The sequence below is a fragment of the Vipera berus genome, assembly GCF_964194415.1.
Source record: "Vipera berus genome assembly, chromosome: 6".
NCBI classification, from domain to species: Eukaryota; Metazoa; Chordata; class Lepidosauria; order Squamata; family Viperidae; genus Vipera; species Vipera berus.
Genome location: NC_138208.1, coordinates 52,867,097 through 52,886,732, shown reverse-complemented (window position 1 = coordinate 52,886,732; position 19,636 = coordinate 52,867,097). Strand labels below are relative to the sequence as shown.

The 19,636-nt window shown below is 38.5% G+C and overlaps 1 protein-coding gene across 2 annotated transcripts in view; it reads left to right on the top strand.

The window, feature by feature from the left end:
* Positions 1 to 19,636, top strand: part of KITLG (KIT ligand) — a 53,966-nt gene that overhangs the window by 18,729 nt on the left and 15,601 nt on the right. For both annotated transcript variants that reach the window (XM_081330864.1, XM_081330863.1), the window contains exon 2: positions 10,051 to 10,164. In XM_081330864.1, the coding sequence (XP_081186990.1) occupies positions 10,051 to 10,164 (114 nt within the window). The remainder of the gene's footprint in view (positions 1 to 10,050; positions 10,165 to 19,636) is intronic.

The window sequence follows — 19,636 nt, the reverse complement described above, 5'->3', positions numbered from 1 at the left end:
GTGCTGCCACCAGTTCAGCTCATTCCCCTCCCCCGCTACCACTTTTCTAGGATGCTTGCATACCACCTGCTAGGTGCCAATGTACCACAGGTGGTACCCATACCACTGATTGAAAAGCCCTGGCTTTAGAATACTTAATAGTGATTAAAAAGTGAAGTTTGTGAACTTAGTGTCCTTTAAAAGTTTTCACTGAGTCTCTACAGCAGGACTGATCCTGGCTCGGCTGTGGCTTGGGGGGCATGTTTTCCAGTGCCATTGTAACTTTGAACAATAACTAAGCAAACTGCTGTAAGTCGAGGACTACCTGTACTTCATCACTTTTTTCCTTTTATTTTTGGTCATCAAGTTTTTGACACCTTGCTAGGCAACTGGTGGTACTCGGATGTTGCCATATCCTAAAAGTGGTACAGAAACGTTCTTAGAAATAAAAATGATACTGAAAGCTTGCACTTTGGTTTGTAGCTTTCAAACTTTCTTTTTGTATAATTAAAATATTTTTTAAATATAAAGAATCAGGTAGAACAAGAAGCCTGACTGTTTCCACAGAAAGTGTCACTATACATTTTGATGCTTATGGGGACTATGTTTGGGATCCAGACTCTATACTAGGGCTTTTCAACCAGTGGTACACGTACCACTGGTGGTACGTGAGCACCTGGCTGGTGGTATGTGGCATTGCTTGTGGAAAATAAGCTGCTTGCTAAGTGAGCTGGGCAGGAGCCCAGGATCAGCGTTTCTGAGCGCAACTTCTCAGCGTGACTCAGCTGATCCTGGACTCCTGCCCAGCTCATTTAGCAAGTAGCCTCTTTTCCGCAAGCAAGTGAGCCTGGCAGAAGCCCGGGATCAGCTGAGTCACACTCAGAAATCACGCACAGAAATGCTGATCCCGGGCTGCTACCCAGTTCATTTAGCAAGCAGCCTCTTTTCCGCAAGCAAGTGAGCTGGGCAGGAGCCCAGATGACACCAGCACTTGCAGCTTTTCCACAGCACAAACCCGAGGGCTGCTTCATTCCCACTCGGCCCGAGCATCACTTGGGAAAGACTCTGCGAGACGTCCCTTTGCAGCGGGTTTCCCCTTCTGTTATATATCGGAGGTTTGAAAGGCAAGCTGCTCCCAGGGTGTAAAAGTAGAATCCAAACGGTGAGAGTGTTGCAGCTCTCCGACTCTCTGCTTCAGGCTAAAACTGTCTCAAAATTGGGTCCAGAGATTACTTCGCCCGAAGGAAGGGTGACTTGGTGGCAATGCGGGTTTGTTTCCTTTGGAGGAGGGAGAAAAGTGTCTCTCTCTTCCTTCGGGTGGGTGCAAATGTAACTTAAGAATGGTAGCAATGTGGCCAGAAATGGGTATCTCTTGACAGCGCTGGGGAGAGCTATGGGAAGAACGATGTACACGGAGAGGATTGGGGAACTGGCTCAAACGCTGGGCTCTGGTAGGGGAAAAATGACTGGGAGAAGTAGCTGGTTCGTAATGTACGTGCCTGAAAACAGGAGGTGAACAGGTGACATCCCCATCCTGCCTGTGTGCACGTGCAGAGGCTGAGGCGCATGCGCTCTCCTCTGCCTTTGTGCATGCACAGGCAGGGCCATGATGTCAGTGGTTTTACTTTGCCCGGCCACTCTGTGTGGATGAGAATGCACCGCTACCTGCCAAAACCAGACTGGGATCTGGGCGGCGTAGCACAGAACAATGGGAGAGAGGGAAGGAAGGAAGGGAGGGAGGGAGGGAGGGAGGGAGGGACAATGGGAGAGAGGGAAAGCACCCATCCCAGTCTCACTCCCCTCCACCAGAGACCCACGGATCCCCCCCCCACAGGCATTCCACAATCTGAGTGATGACCTGGCCATTGATCACATGACCGTGGGACACTGAATGTTGTAAGTATGAATCAGTTGCCAAGCATCCAAATATAAATCACATGACCCTAGGGATGCTGCAACAGTCATAAGTGTGAAAAATGGTCATAATTCACTTTTCAGTGCCATTGTAACTTCGAACAGTCACTAAGCGAATTGTTGTAAGTCGAGGACTACTTGTACTTTATCATATTTTTTGGGTCAGGTTTTTGACACCTTGCTGGGTGACTGGTGGTACTCGGATATTGCCTTATCCTAAAAGTAGTACAATGGGTGAAAAGGTTGAAAAGCCCTGCTCTATACTTAGCACGCATGTGCGGGGGAACCTTTACCTTTTTTTATACTATCCTTGCATCAGATTAACATTCTGCTGGTAAAGAATCTGCAAACCGAGGTTCAGATTGTACAGGATATTAATATTAATCTAGGGTTTTTTTCTCACATGAATTGTTAATCTGTCCACTAGAACAAGATTATAATTTTTCCTTTGGCATATAATCCCATATAGCTCTCTACCCAGAGACTCCAAGTCATTTCTTTTTCAAGTGTTGATAAATTATGCTACAGAATGGCTTTGCTTCTTTATTATAATTTAAAGTGATATTAGTGTGGGAGGACTAAGGAGTGTGACATTTCTATTCTCTAAGCCAACTGGACCCTTTCAACTGAAAATTCTGCATCAGTTCTGAAATGGCATTATAGGATCATAGAATTGGTAATTATCACAAAGGTCATCTAGTCCAATTCCATGCGCAATGCAGGATCCACTAAGCACTCTGATAAATAACCATCCAACTTTTGTTTGAAGGCCTCTAGAGGAGAGCTCACCCACATCATGTACTACTGGACATCAGCTGATACATTCAGGAAATTTCTCCCAATGTCTATCCTGACCTTCATCTTCCTTCTAGTCCTGTACTCTGGGGCAGCAGAGAACAAGTCTTTTTTCTCTTCTGTGTGACAGTTTGTTACCATACTTCCCCTTAGTCATCTTTTCTGTAGGCTAAAAATATGCAAATTCCTTAACCCGCTTTTACTTCCATATTATTTGGCTTGGTTGTGCTATCAGATATTTGAAAGAGGAAAAAATAACTTTGCAGCTCCCAGGTGAAATAGGGATGAAATTGACAGGTTTCTTATAGTTTTTCCTTCTGTGTGGCAGGAAGAAGCTGTCTTATTTCTAACCACAAAGATACTAAAATAACAGAATGGGCACCATAGTTTGCCTTGTAAGCTTGAACCTTTCATCCTGATATCAGGTGCTAATGTATAAGTGGTAGCGTTTCTTTTGCAGTGTTGTGGTGTAAGTTTCCCCACTTGTCATCTGGCTTTTACTGATCAAAGTGTCTTTAATTTGCAAATTTTCTATAATATATTCAGAAACATGTTTAAAACATAAATATTAAATAATAATGCTGGTGGCAGGTACTTTATTAAAAACAGAAGGTCTGGATGATACTTTTATATGTGAAGCTGACATGTATTTCTAATGAAATATAGATTGTCCTTGTTTAATGACCACTTATTCAGCAGCCATTCAAAGTTTTCATTTTTACATTATTACCCAACTCATACTTCTGTTTAAGAATTGTTAGTAAGATTTTAAGATTTCTTACTAATTAAGCAAATTAACATTTCGGTTTGCAAGATTACATGGTTTATATCAGAAGGTTGCTGAAGTTAAGCAATCCAATTTAGAAATATTTTCTACACCAAACAGAAAGGAAAGGAGAGAGATGAAATGTATGTAATTTGAATGCTTAAATATATGAAAGGATAATTAATTATTTTATGTACTTATTGATAATATTTCTCCACCCATTTGGTCATCCAGTGCTCCATTGTTAGATTTTGGACGGAATCTGAATTATTTTATGGGAAGAGAGACCAACTAACTTCAACCACAGAGAATAGGATTGCCAACCAGAGAATAAAAATAACAAAGGAAATAATAACCTTCTTCCCCCAGGTAGGGACTGAAGAGTATGAATACTTAATTGTGTCTCTTGCACAAGAAGAATACATGGAAGCTTATATTGTTACCATCAGAAGATTTCTAGTAGGATGGGAAAGAATCATAATAGCTTTACTTGATAGTTCTTTATAGGCTCCTATTTTGCACAAAATAATTGCCAACATTACTCATTAAGTAGATAAAACTTGGTTGTAATCTGTGGACTATTGACTCAGTCAAGTTTGCAGCATGACATCAAATAAATAATTATTTGAATCCGCTAGAATTCTTTCTTTCATAACCAAGGTAAATAATGGGTGGCATACATGCACATTCAGTACAGTTACTTATATTATTATGGTTTGTTGTACAATCATCCAGAAGTTTATACTGGATTTGGCACTTTTGTCCACCTATCAAATCCTTCCCAAGAATCTGGCTTAGGCAGATGTTGTTTCATGATGTTAAAAGTAGAATGGAATATAAAGTCACTGTAGCTACTACAAAAGAAGCAGCAGCAGCAGCAGGGTAACAGAGGCTCATAGAAATGGAGAAGCACCAGAAGCACCTTGCACTTTGTTCTACAGATTCTGTTTTACAGCTGAGTTGAAAGACAGTGATTGGTGTAAAGACTACTGAAGACAGTCCTTTAACTCTTTATCCTTACACCATACTGGTTTTTATTCAGCCATAATCAACTATATAATAATTATATTAAAAAACTGAGATCAGTCTCTTCTCCAACTGCAACATATCCTCTTGTTGATTCAGTGTTTCTGGTTTGTAGTGAAATAATGACCACGAGACAGCAGGCACGTTTCTCGAACCTTTATTTGGAGGGAGCACCGACTAACTTTGACAAGCAAACAACCAATCATAACATAGCATTCTCCTGCCGCGTGGCTCCGACCAATCCGCTGTCGGCAGCTCTGACAGCCGGGAGCTGTCAACAGCCGCCGCGCCTCTTTTCCAGCTGGTGGCAACCCTTTTGACAGCTCTGGCTGAGTGTGTATGCGCAGCCGCAGGCAGCTTGACAGATGACTGTTATCTAGTCTGTGAATCCTCCAGGCAATATATTGTATTTGTTAGGCAATTTGCTTCATGGGAATAAGCTTCACAGAAATATCAGGAAGTACTTGCGTACACAAGTAAATGACTTTTGCCCCTGGTGTGACATTAAATGGAAAACAATGCATTGTGGAGCAGAAGAACAGAGGGGGAAAAAATCAAAACATAGTTCCATACAACCCTGCTCTGTGGCAATCCTAAACATCCTGGATGTAATTTGAGTGAACCCAAGAAAATGGTGTGTTGAAAGAAACAAACATCTCTGAAAGATAACTGATATGTCAGAAAAGAAAACACAAGATGTCTTCCATAAATTTAATCTAGTTAAAAGTTCTTTGCTTCTAAAGTTGCCAGGAAACTATGCCAAATTTTACACTGCTAATAGTTTTGGAATATGTTTTCAACAAGGATGTGTGAAATTAAGAAGAAACTGTTGTTTTAAATGTTGGAACAGATTACATAAGATGCTAAAGCATCTTAAACTAGCAACTGTTTCATTATCATTATTATCACAGCAATTCTGGTGGGTTATACTGATATCATCGATAAACAACAGATGTTGTCATTACTCTTTTGGTGAATAGATATAGCTGTTACAGATATATAGACATTATAAATATAGATATATAGATATATCACATTTTGTCTCCAACATAATTCCTCTTATTTCCTCCCTCCATAAAATTAAGAAAATGCCCCAATAATAAATTATAGTTACAAATTTTAGAATTTGTAAATGTTTTACAAATAATAGTGATGTATTGTTTTGCCTGAGAGTATTGTTTTTATTACTGTGCATTTAAAATTGTTTTTCTCATCAATAGTGACAGAAATAGCATTTCTTCCCAGCTGTGTATGCAGAAAAGATCCAAACAAGTACATATTTTATTAGGACACTTGATGAGAGAATCCTAGAAGAACCCTAATGTGCATCTAATTAGGGTTCAAGATTCAGATTACAGCAATAGATCTTTTGTAGGAGAAACTTCATGTTCCCAACTTTGATCTAAATAACTTAATTGCAACATCCTCTAAGGCAGGGGTCCCCAACCCCCAGTCCATGGACCAATACCGGACCATGGCATGCCAGCAAGTGGTCCACACAAACAAGGAAAGCCCCATCCACAGCATGCAGGCAGCACACAAAACCATATCTCCTCTAGTCTGCAGAAAAACCTATCTCCATGTAACCTGGTGCCCAAAAGGCTGGGAACCTCTGCATTAAGGATGTCTTCCTTAATCCCCACTTCTTGCCATTAACACATTAATATTCCAATATCATATTTATTCATATCTACAGTACATGTTAAACTAAGAAAACAATTTATATCTCTTTAGCAGAACAAAAAAACCTTTCCTCTGCCTCAGAAAGAACAAAACTCTCTAACTAAAGAGGTAGAAGAACTGAAACAAAGTCACCGAGCATCTAGTACAACACAAAAATAACAGAATAGGATTGTCTGTATTGAAGCTTGTTCCCCAAAACAGCAAGCACAAACATTAAAAATGCCAATAATGTAATATCAAATGCAAACACCAGATCACTGCAAAAAACAAACCAACTTAGGTACAGCACAACTACAATAACTGAATAACTGGGATGCAATTATTTTTATGGTCTTCCTATTCAGGGCTTTTAGTTCTGTTAAAATTGCTCTGATGCTTTACAATTAACAGACGAGCATCTACCCCACAAAACCCCAAACTAGCTATTATTGATAAGAAATGCAAAAATGTCTGGATGTTATGGTACCTGAGGAGATAGCCAAAGAGAAGAGAAAGAATTGGGGAAAAAAATTACAAAATTCAAAAATCTGCAAATAGAATGACTGTGGGAAAGGAAAGCAAAAGTAGTACCAATAGTAATAGATGCCTCGGGTGCAATCTTTAAACATCCGGAGCACCACTTGAATACCAATAGCACTGTCAAAATTATCAAGAGAAAATTGTAAACAGTGACTTTATATTCCATTCTACTTTTAACATCATGAACTTTTAAAAAAAGAATGTAAGAAGTGGGCAAGGAAGAATTTAAAGGAGCATCATGACAGTGTGGTCTTTCTATGTACATTGCAACATCAAACACATGCTCCAGAAAGACATAGCTTGAAATGCAACATTGCTTAGGTCATTGTTCAGTCCCCATGAAAGCTGTGAAAACCTGTGGATGCCACTGCATGAAAAAATAATAATGAAGCAATGCCCAAGCAGCCTAGTCACTGGACTTTTCTGGATACAAAAACTACAAGATGGCTTTATGTTTTAGCTATGCCAGGTGTAAGCAGTTAGATCTTCCTGAATTCTGGTATGTTCTTGTCCTTTGACACTTCTGGAACTGTTCAAAGAGGTAGTTCTTGAATATTTAATGATGGGTCAAGTTATGATGGCCTAGGCAAAAGTGATTTATGGCCTGTCCTCACGCTTACGACTTTTGCACCATCCCATATTCACATGAACAAAACATCAATTGGGAAAGCTGGATTTGCTTAATGACCATGTGATTTGCTTAATGACTTTGGTAAAAATGGTCATAAAATTGGGTCTGGTTACATGATGACTCACTTTATGACCATCTCAAATTCTGGTCCCAATTGTGGTCAAAGGTTGAGGACTACCTGTAATATGCAAACCTACTACTGTTTATCAGCTGTGCTTTTTTCTGAATCTGAAAAATGTTCTGAAATATAAACCATGTAGTCAATGGCAAATTATTAGACTTAGGTGCCAGGTCTATCTGTTAAAGTTCACTTGATATGGTTGCCTATATGCTGTGTGATAACCACTTATATTTGAAGTGAAGTTTTTGTAGAGCACTTATCACATAGAAAATAGAGTTCAGTGGCTTAATGACTTGGAGATTATGTTTGTGTCAGTGGTTTGAGTCCTAGCACCACATGGTGGGATGAGTTCCCTTCACCCACCACATGGTGGGGTGAGCTCCCTTCACTTGCCTCACCTCGAGTTATGACCACAATTGGGACCAGGATTTGGGATGGTACCTAGCAGTTCAAAAGCAAGTTATATGTGAGTAGATAAATAGTACCACTTTGGTGGGAAGATATGCTAGCACTTTGTGCAGATGGTCAAAATCCTGCTAGCATTGGATCTTCCTGATTGTGATGCCCATTTGTGAGGTGGCTTTGGTGACAGGAGAAGGCCCCTGATGAGACTACAGAATACCGTTTGTCTTTCTTTCTGGTGCAGAGCTGGAAAGCGCACAATCAAAGCACAGTATCAAAATCTAGTTATAAATCTAGTCGTATAAGTATTCCATGATAAACTTTGATTACACTTTTTTTCCGTCTGTCTCAATTCTACTCTTGACATATTGCATATAGACATTATTCTGCAGAGATTCCAACTGAGTCCCAATCTAGTACTCTGTCTTAAAATTTGTGTCTTTTAATTTATTTTAAGCCTTTTTCTACTCTGTTTGGGGTCACAGAAAATTTGCCTCTTGATACTAAATTTCAGCAGAATGGGCTTTATTTTAAAATTCTTTGTTTGGTGTGTTTGGACAAAGTTTAAGCAATAAATAGGTACTTTATGCATTTGATTTCTTTCTACAGACTCTCAGAAAAACTTAAGGTGTTAATTTTGCCACATAGCATCTCCCAGGAGGAAAAGTCTAGTTATTATAGATGACCATGTTCTTACCTGTTATATAACTCCTACCATTTAGCTTAATTGAATAAATAATCCTGTATTATGTTATGAATTACTGATAAACCTCCATAGTCCATTTCTATTAGAGTGGGAATTATGTAAACATAAAAAGTAACCACGTACTGTATGTGGCCAATTAACATGGATATTTATGTACTGTATCTATTTCTACTGTCTTCATAATGAGCCATGGTGGTGCAGTGTTGGAATGCAGTATTGCAGGCTTACTCTGCCTACTGCCAGTAGTTCAATCCTCACCAGCTCAAGGTTGACACAGCCTTTCATCCTTCCGAGGTTGGTAAAATGAGGAACCAGATTACTGAGGACAATATACTGACTGTAATCTGCTTATAGAGGGCTGTAAAGCACTGTGAAGCGGTATATAAGTGCTATTGCTAATGCAAGCAGTGCAAACACTTTACAGTACTGATAAAATTTTTATTATTACAAAAATGGAAAGAAGCTAGTTATTTTGATTTTTTCGCAACTAATTTTTGAATGTATTCCCTGCACTTTTTTTTCTAATTGTGCAATTTGCTTTTTTAGACAGGGCAGTCAAAATCACTTTTTTTTCTAATTGTGCAATTTGCTTTTTTTAGACAGGGCAGTCAAAATCATAGGCATTATTCTAATTTCAACCTTATCCCAGGTTCCTGTGGAGGCACTAAAGTATGGTCACTTGGTAATTTCCTGATAATTCCATGTTTGGAATTTGCCTTTAATTTAAGCCATAGCACAACAAAACAAGATATGTTTGTAAGACAAGTCTTTCCCAATCCATTATTATCAGAATCTATGGGGAAAAGGTATATTTTCCTTTAAAGTAAGAAACATATTTTGGGGGTTTTTTTCCTGAGGTGATGGCAATGTTGATAGATTGAAGACATGATGAAAGTTTTAAAGAGACCACTTTTAAAGTTACCACATTTGCTTTGGAAGCTTGCTTTGGTTTCTGAAACCATTGCCATCTAAGTCCACTTGTTATTTAACACTTTATAACTTAAGAAAAAGGGACGCGGTGGCTCAGTGGGTTAGGACACTGAGCTTGTCGATCAGAAGGTCGGCAGTTTGGTGGATCAAATCCCGAGTGCCGCGTAACAGAGTGAGCGCCTGTTACTCGTCCCAGCTTCTGCCCACCTAGCAGTTCGAAAGCACGTAAAAATGCAAGTAGAAAAATAGGGACCACTACGGTGGGAAGGTAACAGCGTTCCGTGTGCCTTTGGCGTCTAGTCATGCCGGCCACATGACCACGGAGACGTCCTCGGACAAGCGCTGGCTCTTCGGCTTTGAAACGGAGATGAGCACCAGCCCCTAGAGTCGGAAACGACTAGCACGCATGTGCGGGGGAACCTTTACCTTTTACCTTTAACTTAAGAAAATGGTTTTATTTAAAGAGCCAAAAAGAAAAACAAATCTCTGAAATGTATTTATATGTAGTTATCATGTAATTTGTCTTTACTATATTCACCAGTTTCTCTCTTTCTCTCTCTCTCTCTCTCTCTCCTCAGACTTGGATTATCACTTGCTTTTATCTTCAATTGCTCCTACTTTATCCTCTTGTTAAAGCCCAACGTCCCTGTGGGAATCCGGTGACAGATGATGTAAATGAAATTGCAGTACTGGTAAGTGGTTTCTTTCCAAATTTCTCACTAAACACTGCATGAGATGAAAAGAGATATGCTTGGCAGAAACATGGAAACTCTTTTTTTGGCTTGTTTTAATTATTAGTTTTCTGTTTATTTTTATCTTTTTAGTGTAAAAAAACACTAATAAAGTTCTTATTTTAAAAAAAAACGGGGAAAGGGCCCTGAAAATCATTATAAAATACATGGGTTTGTTTGAAACCATAAAATAGCTATAGTGTTTCCCAAGAACACTTGTTTTGCCTGCCTATGAATTTGCTTCTTAAGACTGTGGTAGGCCCATTACTAAATTCTCTTCAACTCTAAAATATAAGGAACATTTTCTATGTTTTTAATCATTGGGGGTAAATATATATGTGTGTATGCCTATCTTAAATAATACAATGAAGACACTGAAAATAGAAATGTCCCTTAGAGAATATTCATGGCATAAATTGGAACCAGAATCTGGGTTATTGTGCAATCCTCCTGGATTCACGGCTGAATTTGGAGGATCATCTAACTGCTGTGACCAGGGGGGCCTTTGCACAGGTTCGCCTGGTGTGCCAGTTGCACCCCTTTTTGGACCGAGATCCCCTATGCACGGTCACCCATGCCCTTGTCACTTCTCGCCTGGATTACTGCAATGCTCTCTACATGGGGCTGCCCTTGAGGTGCACCTGGAGGCTTCAACTGGTGCAAAATGCGGCCGCGCGGGTGCTTATGGGAGTATCTCAATACTCCCATGTTACACCACTCCTGCGCAAGCTGCATTGGCTTCCGGTTGCCCTCCGGGTGTGATTCAAGGTGCTGGTAATTACCTTTAAAGCCCTACATGGCTTAGGCCCGGGGTACTTGCGAGACCACCTGCTGCCAATGTCAACCTCCCATCGCCTGGTTCGCTCCCACAGAGTCGGCCTCCTCAGGGTGCCATCGGCCAGGCAATGCTGGCTGGTGACCCCCAGGGGGATAGCCTTCTCTGTGGATGAGCTGACCCTCTGGAATGAATTGCCTCTGGAGCTGTGGACGGCCCCTGACCTTCGATCCTTCCGCCGTGACCTGAAGACATGGTTGTTCCAACAAGCGGGCCTGGACTGATCATGGTTTTTAAATTTGGTTTTTATCGGCTTAAATTGTCCTTTATTTCTTTATTTATTGTTTAATTCTTTTTTAATCTTTGTATTCTATGTTTTTTAATTTTTTATTGTTGTGAGCTACCCTGAGTCCTTAGGGAGAAGAGCGGCATATAAATTTAATAAATAATAATAATAATAAACTAGTCATTAAGCAAAACACCCATGTGACTGTTTTGCTTAATTATTGCAATCTCAGCACTCTGTCATTAAGCAATTTCTTGCATCATTAAGTGGACAGAGTCTCAGGTAAGGAAACACTGGAAGGCTCTAACAATGAAAATCCTCTGCAAGTTAGATTTTCAATGCCAAAGAAGAGAGACATTGATGTACTGCCTGACCCAAGCCTTCCTTACATTACTTCTACCTCTCTGCTGCGGTATCTGCTTAAATCAAGCATGCAACTCCTTAGGAACAAGGTGTTTGTGCTGCCTTGAGGGGACGAGGGGGAGAGGGCCCAGTGCAACTAAAAATCCTCCCCGCTGAAATCCAAACAGAAAACATTGACTTTCTGCAGAAGCCAGCATGGGAGATTGTGGGGCACTTGGGAACCTCTCATAAGTGTGAATGGATTGAGAAGTGCCCACGTGATGGAGGGAGAGTGGTGCAATGTTTTGCAATGGTCAGAATTGCTTTAAGACCCTTTCTGAGGCCCTTGTAACTTTAAACTCTCAAATGACCCGTCATAAGTTGAGAACTACCTGTATGAAACTCATCTTCTGTAATTTAGCTTCCTTCCCTTTCTGGGCCATTTCTTATAGCCAATGCCAACATTTTTTTGCTTCATAAAAGATTGTACACTTTCATCCAAGGTTATAAGTGGATGGAATGAGTTGGGGCTGGAGAATATATTGTGATCATTATTTTCTGCTAAATGCTACCTTGGGAGTTGTTGCTCTAAGAAAAGGCAGAGGAATGGAACAACCTTACAAAGCATGACTTTCAGCATGCATTGTGAACGATATGCATATGCAAACGGCATATGAAGGAAAGTCAACATCATTGAACATAGGCAGTATAGACTCAGTAAAATATTGATGCAACTTCCAGTACTTAGGTCATACATTATGCAAGCACAGCCAGTTACCTTTTTTCTTGGCATGCTGTCAGTCCCTTTCTTGTCAGAAAAAGTCATCGAAAGATGTGATACTTTTTTACAGAAGTTGTTTCATTCCTGCAGCAGTCAAGACCCAACAAGCCAAAGCAGATCAACTTGTCTTAGGCTGTGACCTGCTAAAGATTTGATCCTTCCTTTCATTACATGCTTTCCTCAACCCATCAGTTTCGAAGCAGTTCACAAATCCAAGTTTCAGCAACTCCTAGCAAGCTGTCTTTCCCATCAGATAGCATAAATATGAATATGTAATATGAATGTGCAGATCCATCAAGTGAAAATAATTAATTGATTGGAATTTTAAAAAGTTCCTTTTGCATTTTGTGGCATGTAAATAATGCTAGTTTAACTATCAACTGCTTCTTATTAGAAGGAATGGTATCTTATAAGGCTCTTCTAGAGCCTTGCCATTATTTAAGCTAAAAAGTTGGCAGGCATCTTATGGCATTGGAAGACACAATGAAACATAAATATATTTTGTCATTATTAGTAAAATAATCAGTTCACTTTGAGTTTAAAGCAGAGCATGCACTGCTGTCAGCAAAAGTAGGGCAAAAAGATTAAAAAAAAACTAGTAAAAATTGCAATGGGGAAAAGATTAGAGGATTAGAAAGAGTATGGGACTAGGAAATTCAAACATGATATTTCTACAATTTGTCATTAAATCCTAGCATGATGCCTCTGAATTTTGCAAACGAAATAAAAATGGATGTCACAGCAAATATACTGCTATAGTTCAGTCAGTATTTACATAAGTAATTCTAATTTCATGAAATTTTCTCTGAATAAAACAGCATGTCTTTTCAAAAATCTAAATTTGTTGCAAGGCTTCAGCTATGTAATATCAGTCTCTCTCTCCTCTCCTCCTCTTTAATAGTTATTAAAATGTTCATACTCCTTGAATTTGTAATCTTGGCTACTTAAGTTTTTTTAAGCTGTGCATGAAAAGAGCGTAACAGGCTTTGATGCCAGTAAAGTAGGTTATATACATAATGCATGTCAATTCTTGTTGTGCTTCTCGATCTGGAACAGATTTAATCTTCACTGACCTTCTTTAAAGAAATACATGGTTGCTGACATTGTGAAGCATCTAATCACTCTGAAGATACTGAATAAAGAAAACAGGAATTTTTCTTTTGCTTAAAGTGTGGCTGATGTTGGACCTGACTAAGGGGTCCCAAATGTTGTCTGAATCTGGATGATTATTTTGACCATCCCACCATCCTTTTGCCTCTCCTCCTGAAATCTATATGAGGAAAGGGGTTTCTTTCAAATCTAAAAGATGGTTTTGAAGTTGCCTCAAAATCCTGGCTATGTCCAGAGCTGTGAACCATAGTTTTCTTATTTGGGGAAAAAAGAAATTACATTTGGTGCAAGATTTCTCAAATGATTGTATGATATTATTGAGGCTACAAGTCAAATGTGGATGGGACCCAGGACTAATTTGGATGGAATGAGTTTCAGAAAGTAAAGCAATGAAATCTGGATCAAGTCAGCATGTGTTTAGTGTAAAAAAGAAGGGAAAGGAAAAGCATCTATACAATGCCTATGCTATATATATATATCATACAATTTGTTCTTGAGTCAAAAAGATATAATACAGAAATATTTAGGAATTGAAAACTAATGCAAGATGCCCTTTTATTTTAATGTAAAACTTTCCTCTCTTTCCTTCTCTCCCTCTACTGGAAAGGGTGTTGATCTAAAAGCAAACATTGTGCTGAGTAGACCTAGTTTGGGACTTACATTGGCAACTTACATAATCATTGATATACCTGAATTTACTTTAGTTCAACTAAGTCTGAATATAATTTAGTATTTGATTTTGCATTAAAGTCACATGCAGATTCTGAATGTGCTTTTGATAAATTATTCTAGGTGTATCCATTTATAAATTAATTAAAATGGATTAGTTAAAATGGAACATGAAATGATTAAGAATATCACTACTTTTTTTTAAAAGAGATTTTATTAGTTTTTTTCCCCCTTACATACATATGTTAGTTTTTCAACCAGCGTATAGTACGGGTTCAAAAGCGCTAATACATAGTCAAGTCCTAATCTTTGGTTCTTTCCTCTAGCCATTTGTAGAATGACTCCCAGGTTTGGTAGTATTCTGTTTCTTCTTAATCTTTCAATCTCATAGTTAATCTGTCCGTTCCAATATTTTTTTAATTACTCCTTCCTCTGGTGGTATTCGTTCATTTTTCCAGTATTGCGCGAAGGTTATTCTTGCTGCTGTTGTAATGTGTAGAACCAAATATAAAGTTTGTTTATTAATCCTTTCTGGTATCATACCTAACAGAAAAAGTTCAGGATTAAATTCTACATGTTCACACAACATTTTTTCTAACCAGGCATGTATTTTTTTCCAATAAGCCTTTGCTTTACCACATGTTCACCAGATATGATAATACGTGCCTGAGTTATGTTTACATTTCCAACATCTATCTGACATATTTTTAAACATTTTTGCTAATCTTGCTGGTGGCAAGGGCCATCTATAAAACATTTTATATAGATTTTCTTTATACAAAATTGACACTGTCAATTTATAATTTCTTTCCCATAATTTTTGCCATGTTTCTAGTTCTATATTATAACCAAAGTTTTTCGCCCACCTTGTCATTGTTTATTTAGTTTGTTCACTTTCCATCTCCAAAATTAACAAAAAATTATACATTTTCTTAATTAGTTTCTCATCAGAGGTTAACAATATCTTATCAAATACAGTTTGTTCTTTATAAAACCCATACAGTTTCAGATCTTTTTCATATCTATTTTTCATTTGTAGCTGTGCCCACCATGACAGGTTGATACCGTGATTTTCCAGTCCTTGTCTTGATTTTAATGTCCCACCAGTATTTAGAATATCTCTATATGTCCAAATTTTTTCAAAGTCTACCAAGTTTGGATGTGAGAAAGCTTCCATCATTGATAGCCACCCTGGAATTTTTACATATATTTTAGTTTTAATTTTTTTCCATACTGTTATCAAAGCATTTCTAATATAGTGATTTTGGAAATACTTATGAATTTTATTTTTCCCATACCACAAAAAAGCGTGCCACCCCAATTGTAAATCGTGTCCCTCCAAATATAACAAACTTTTATTTCTGAGAGTTATCCATTCTTTCACCCATGTTAATACAGATGCTTGATAGTACAAAGCCCACTCAGGTAGCCCAAAACCTCTATTTTCCTTAGCATCTTGCAACATTTTCATCTTTATTCTAGCTTTCTTTTCTTGCCAAACAAACTTCAAAATTAATGAATTTAAATCTTGGAAGAATTTTTTCTCAAGTTTTATTGGAATTGTTTGAAATAAAAATAAAATCTTTGGCAATATATTCATTTTAACTGTAGCAATTCTTCCTAGTACTGACAGTTTAGACTTTTACAAGTCTAATTTTATTTGTTTCAATAGCCTTATATAGTTGTCTTCTTTTATTGTTGAGCATTTGGCTGATAAGTATATACCAAAATATTTGACCTTTTTCACTATCTGTACCTCTATTGATTCTGACATTCTTTTCTTTCTTATCTGTAAGATTCTTTACTATTACCTTAGTTTTTTCTTTATTTATTTTTAATCCCGCTATTTCTCCATACTGTTCTCTTTCCCCACAATTTAGGAATCATCTCCAAAGGTTCTTCCAAAATAAATACTAAATCATCAGCAAATGCTTGTAATTTATATGTTTCACCCTTTATCTCCAATCCTTTAATTTCTGTATCTTGTCAAATATTTCTATTTAAAACTTCCAAGGTGAAGATGAATAATAGAGGGGATAGTGGGCATCCTTGCCTTGTGCAAGAATATCAGTACTTTTGATATCAATAGAAATTGACAAATCTTGTAAAAAGTTCACAGTCCTAGTAAATGTGTATTTCAAAGTAATTTTACTGTGTTTTCTTTTTGTTTGAATATCACTTGTTTGACAGGATTAAGACATGTAAATAACTTTATCTTGCTAAATAGTAGCTCTTCCCTTGAGTGACCTATTTTATTAATTAGACAAATGGGTCTTGTATAACAATTTAAATAGGAAGATATGTTACTTTGATTAGGTACTAGGTGAACTCTACTTACCAGTTAACAGGGATCTTATTAACACAGACTGATCCTTAATTGCATATTAAATCAACTCATTCTTTCTGAAAACTGTTGGACAGTACCCAAGAAGCCAAACTCTTCTCTAGCATCTATTTTGAAGGGAAAAAAATCATGCCTGAAAAAAATAACATTTTAGATTGCAGATGAGCAGCCAAGTCTACAAGCTGCATGTAGCCCCCAGAACTCTAATGGCCTAGAAAGCTAAACCAGAATAGACATAACCATAATTTTCAGACCCATTTTCATTTTACAGAATTTTGATGGATTGTTTAAAAGTTAGAACTGTATCACTTAAAAAAGGAAACAAAGCCATTTTTGAAAGGCCCAATATAAATTAAATTAAATGAATTTCAAGGCAAACCCCCTACTGAACCTTTCGCCTACCTCAAAATTAAAATTAAAAGAATCTGGAATGTTTGCTCCTACCAACTCTGCTAATGTCATGACATCACTGGGTCCTCATCCCCTATAACCCGTAAGCAGGATATAAAAAGAAAATGTTGCTCATTCTTTTTCTAGGGAAATAGGTTAGTAGAGTAGGAGTGTTTTAAGTTTTAGAACTACATACAGAAGTTATAATTTAGGATTTATAGCAGTAAAGCATGATTTGTTTTAATTTTTTTAAAAAAAACATAATGGCTAGGTTCCCACAATACATTAAGCCATAAAACGTGAAGAGCCAGTGCAGTGTAGTGGTTAGAGTGTGACTGGAAAAATATAGGTTGAAGTCTACCTATAGCCACAGAAGTTTATTAGGGACTTGAGACCATTCATTCTTTCTCAGCCCAACCTACTTCCCAAGTTGGTGGTTGGAAAGAAAAAGTAAGAGGAGAGAATATTATACGTGGTGTCTTTAGCTCCTGAAAAGATAAATATCTGTCTAACACATAAATAAACCAGAATGACCATGTGCATATCACATAATCAGGCACAAATCAAATTCACTGCATTACGCCACAGTAGATGCTTAGAGTTACTTGATGATCTTTCAGTTCTCTGTGCAATCATCAATAAGATGAGCTTGTTTTATGTCCAAACTGAGAGATGAAGCCTACTAAATAATAATCTGTGATTTATAGAAGCAATTATATAAGAATGCTACAGTTAACAGGACCTGGACTAGATTTGTTGGTAACAAATTTTGCCAGCTTAACCTTATCTCTGACAAGGTTGGAAAATATTGCAGTCATAATGCACCTGGACTTAGGCAAAGTCTTTGACAGAGTGCCTTGTGATATTCCCCTTCATAAAATGGTGAAATATGAGCTACCATATCTCTGTTAGATGGTTAAATGAACACATCCAGAGGGTGTTCATCACTGGCCCCATTTAATCTTGAAAAGAAGATTGGTGGAGTGCCACAGGCTTCTGTCCTGGTCCTTGTGCTGTTCAATATTTTTATTGGTGACTTGGGTTGTTTCCTCACCCATTTATAACATTTGCAGATGACTCATACATTTTAATGAAAGGGAGAAGATTCAAAAAGTTCTGGATAGACTTGAATAGATGACTGAAATAAATAGGATATGTATACATTTATGCATCTATATAGGAAGAATGTAAGGCACAAATGGGGGGGGGGGCTTCCTGGCAACAGTACCAAAAGGATTTGGGTTATACTGGATGACCAAAAATTAAACATGAACCAGCAGTATAATAGAGCTGCTAAAAACATAAATCTTATCTTTGGGGCATTAACAGAAGATAGAATCAAGGTAACAAGGTGTAATTATTCCATTTTATACTGACCTGGTCAGATCCCACTTGGAATATTGTGTTCACCACATTTTAAAAAATACAAGAACACATTAGAAAATTTTTAGAGAAGGACTATCAAACTGGTGAGGAGTATGGAAATCAGGTTCTGTGAAGAATGGTTATAGGATCTGCATATATTTAGATTACAGAAAATATTACTGAATCAAATTATGATAGCAACTTTCCAATTAGAATATGAAGGCTTTCAAGAAGGGCTATGGGAAAAAGGAATGGGACAACTTGTTGCAGCAGCTCAGCATGGCCAGTCACTTCTGCCAACTCATTGCTGCCAAGTCACCACAGGACAACTCCACATGGCCAACTTGCCATGGAGACAAGTCACTGTGGGTGGCCAGAGGGAGAGTTGGGTGAGTAAATGAGCAGGTGGGAAGAGTGCACAGTGGCCTGCCATGCCAAACTCCATGCCTTAGTGGCTGGGGAATAGTGGCAGTAGGGCAGGTTGGGCAGCAAGGAGGTGGTGGAGACTGAGGCATCCCATTTTCAAATACTCGACTGCTGCCTCTGCTGCTGCCACTGCTGCTGCACCATGCTGAAGAGGCTGAGGACACCGGCAGCCATGGGCAGTAAAGTGGTGGCAGAGGCATCTCATTTTCACATCCCTGTTGCCACCGCTGTCCCCAGCATCTGTGTCCCAGAGCTTGGTGCGGCAGCAGCAATGGTGGCAGAGGCTGTGAAAATGGGACATCCCTGGCTACTGCTGCTTCCCTGCCACTCATCCTGTCCACTGCCACCACTCCCGACCTCTTTTGCACAGAGCTTGGCACAGCAGCAACCTCAGAGTGTGAAAATGAGAAGCTCCTGGCTGCACTCTGCACTCTGCCCATCTGCTGGTTTGCTCACCTGCCCGCCTCTCCCTCCAGCTGCTTGTGGCAAGTTGTCCCCACAGCGAGTTGGACATGTGGAATTGTCCTGCAGCAATTTGGTGGCAGTGAGTTAGCAGAGGTGAGTTGGTGGTGCCAAGCTTACCGCAGCAAGTTGTCCTAGACCCGTGGAAAAATATACTGACCCACTACAGCTAAAACGGAAAAACAAGCCATTGTGAGACTTAGATCATGTGCTTCACCTCTTTCTCTTTCATAGGCAGAACAACTTCAGTTTGAAATTTCACATACAAGTGACAGCTGGACAAACCATAAACCAGAAGGAAGCCACCTAGTGCCCTTCATCATTCACAGGAGCAAAGTATTAAAACATATATAGTCAAAAATACCCGAAAGGGAGATTTTCAACAAGGAACTGAAAAAAAATGTTTGAAAATAAATTTGAACTGAATCAGTTGGCTGGTACATAATTCATAAAAAAAAGGTCAGGATTTAAAAAATTGCATTG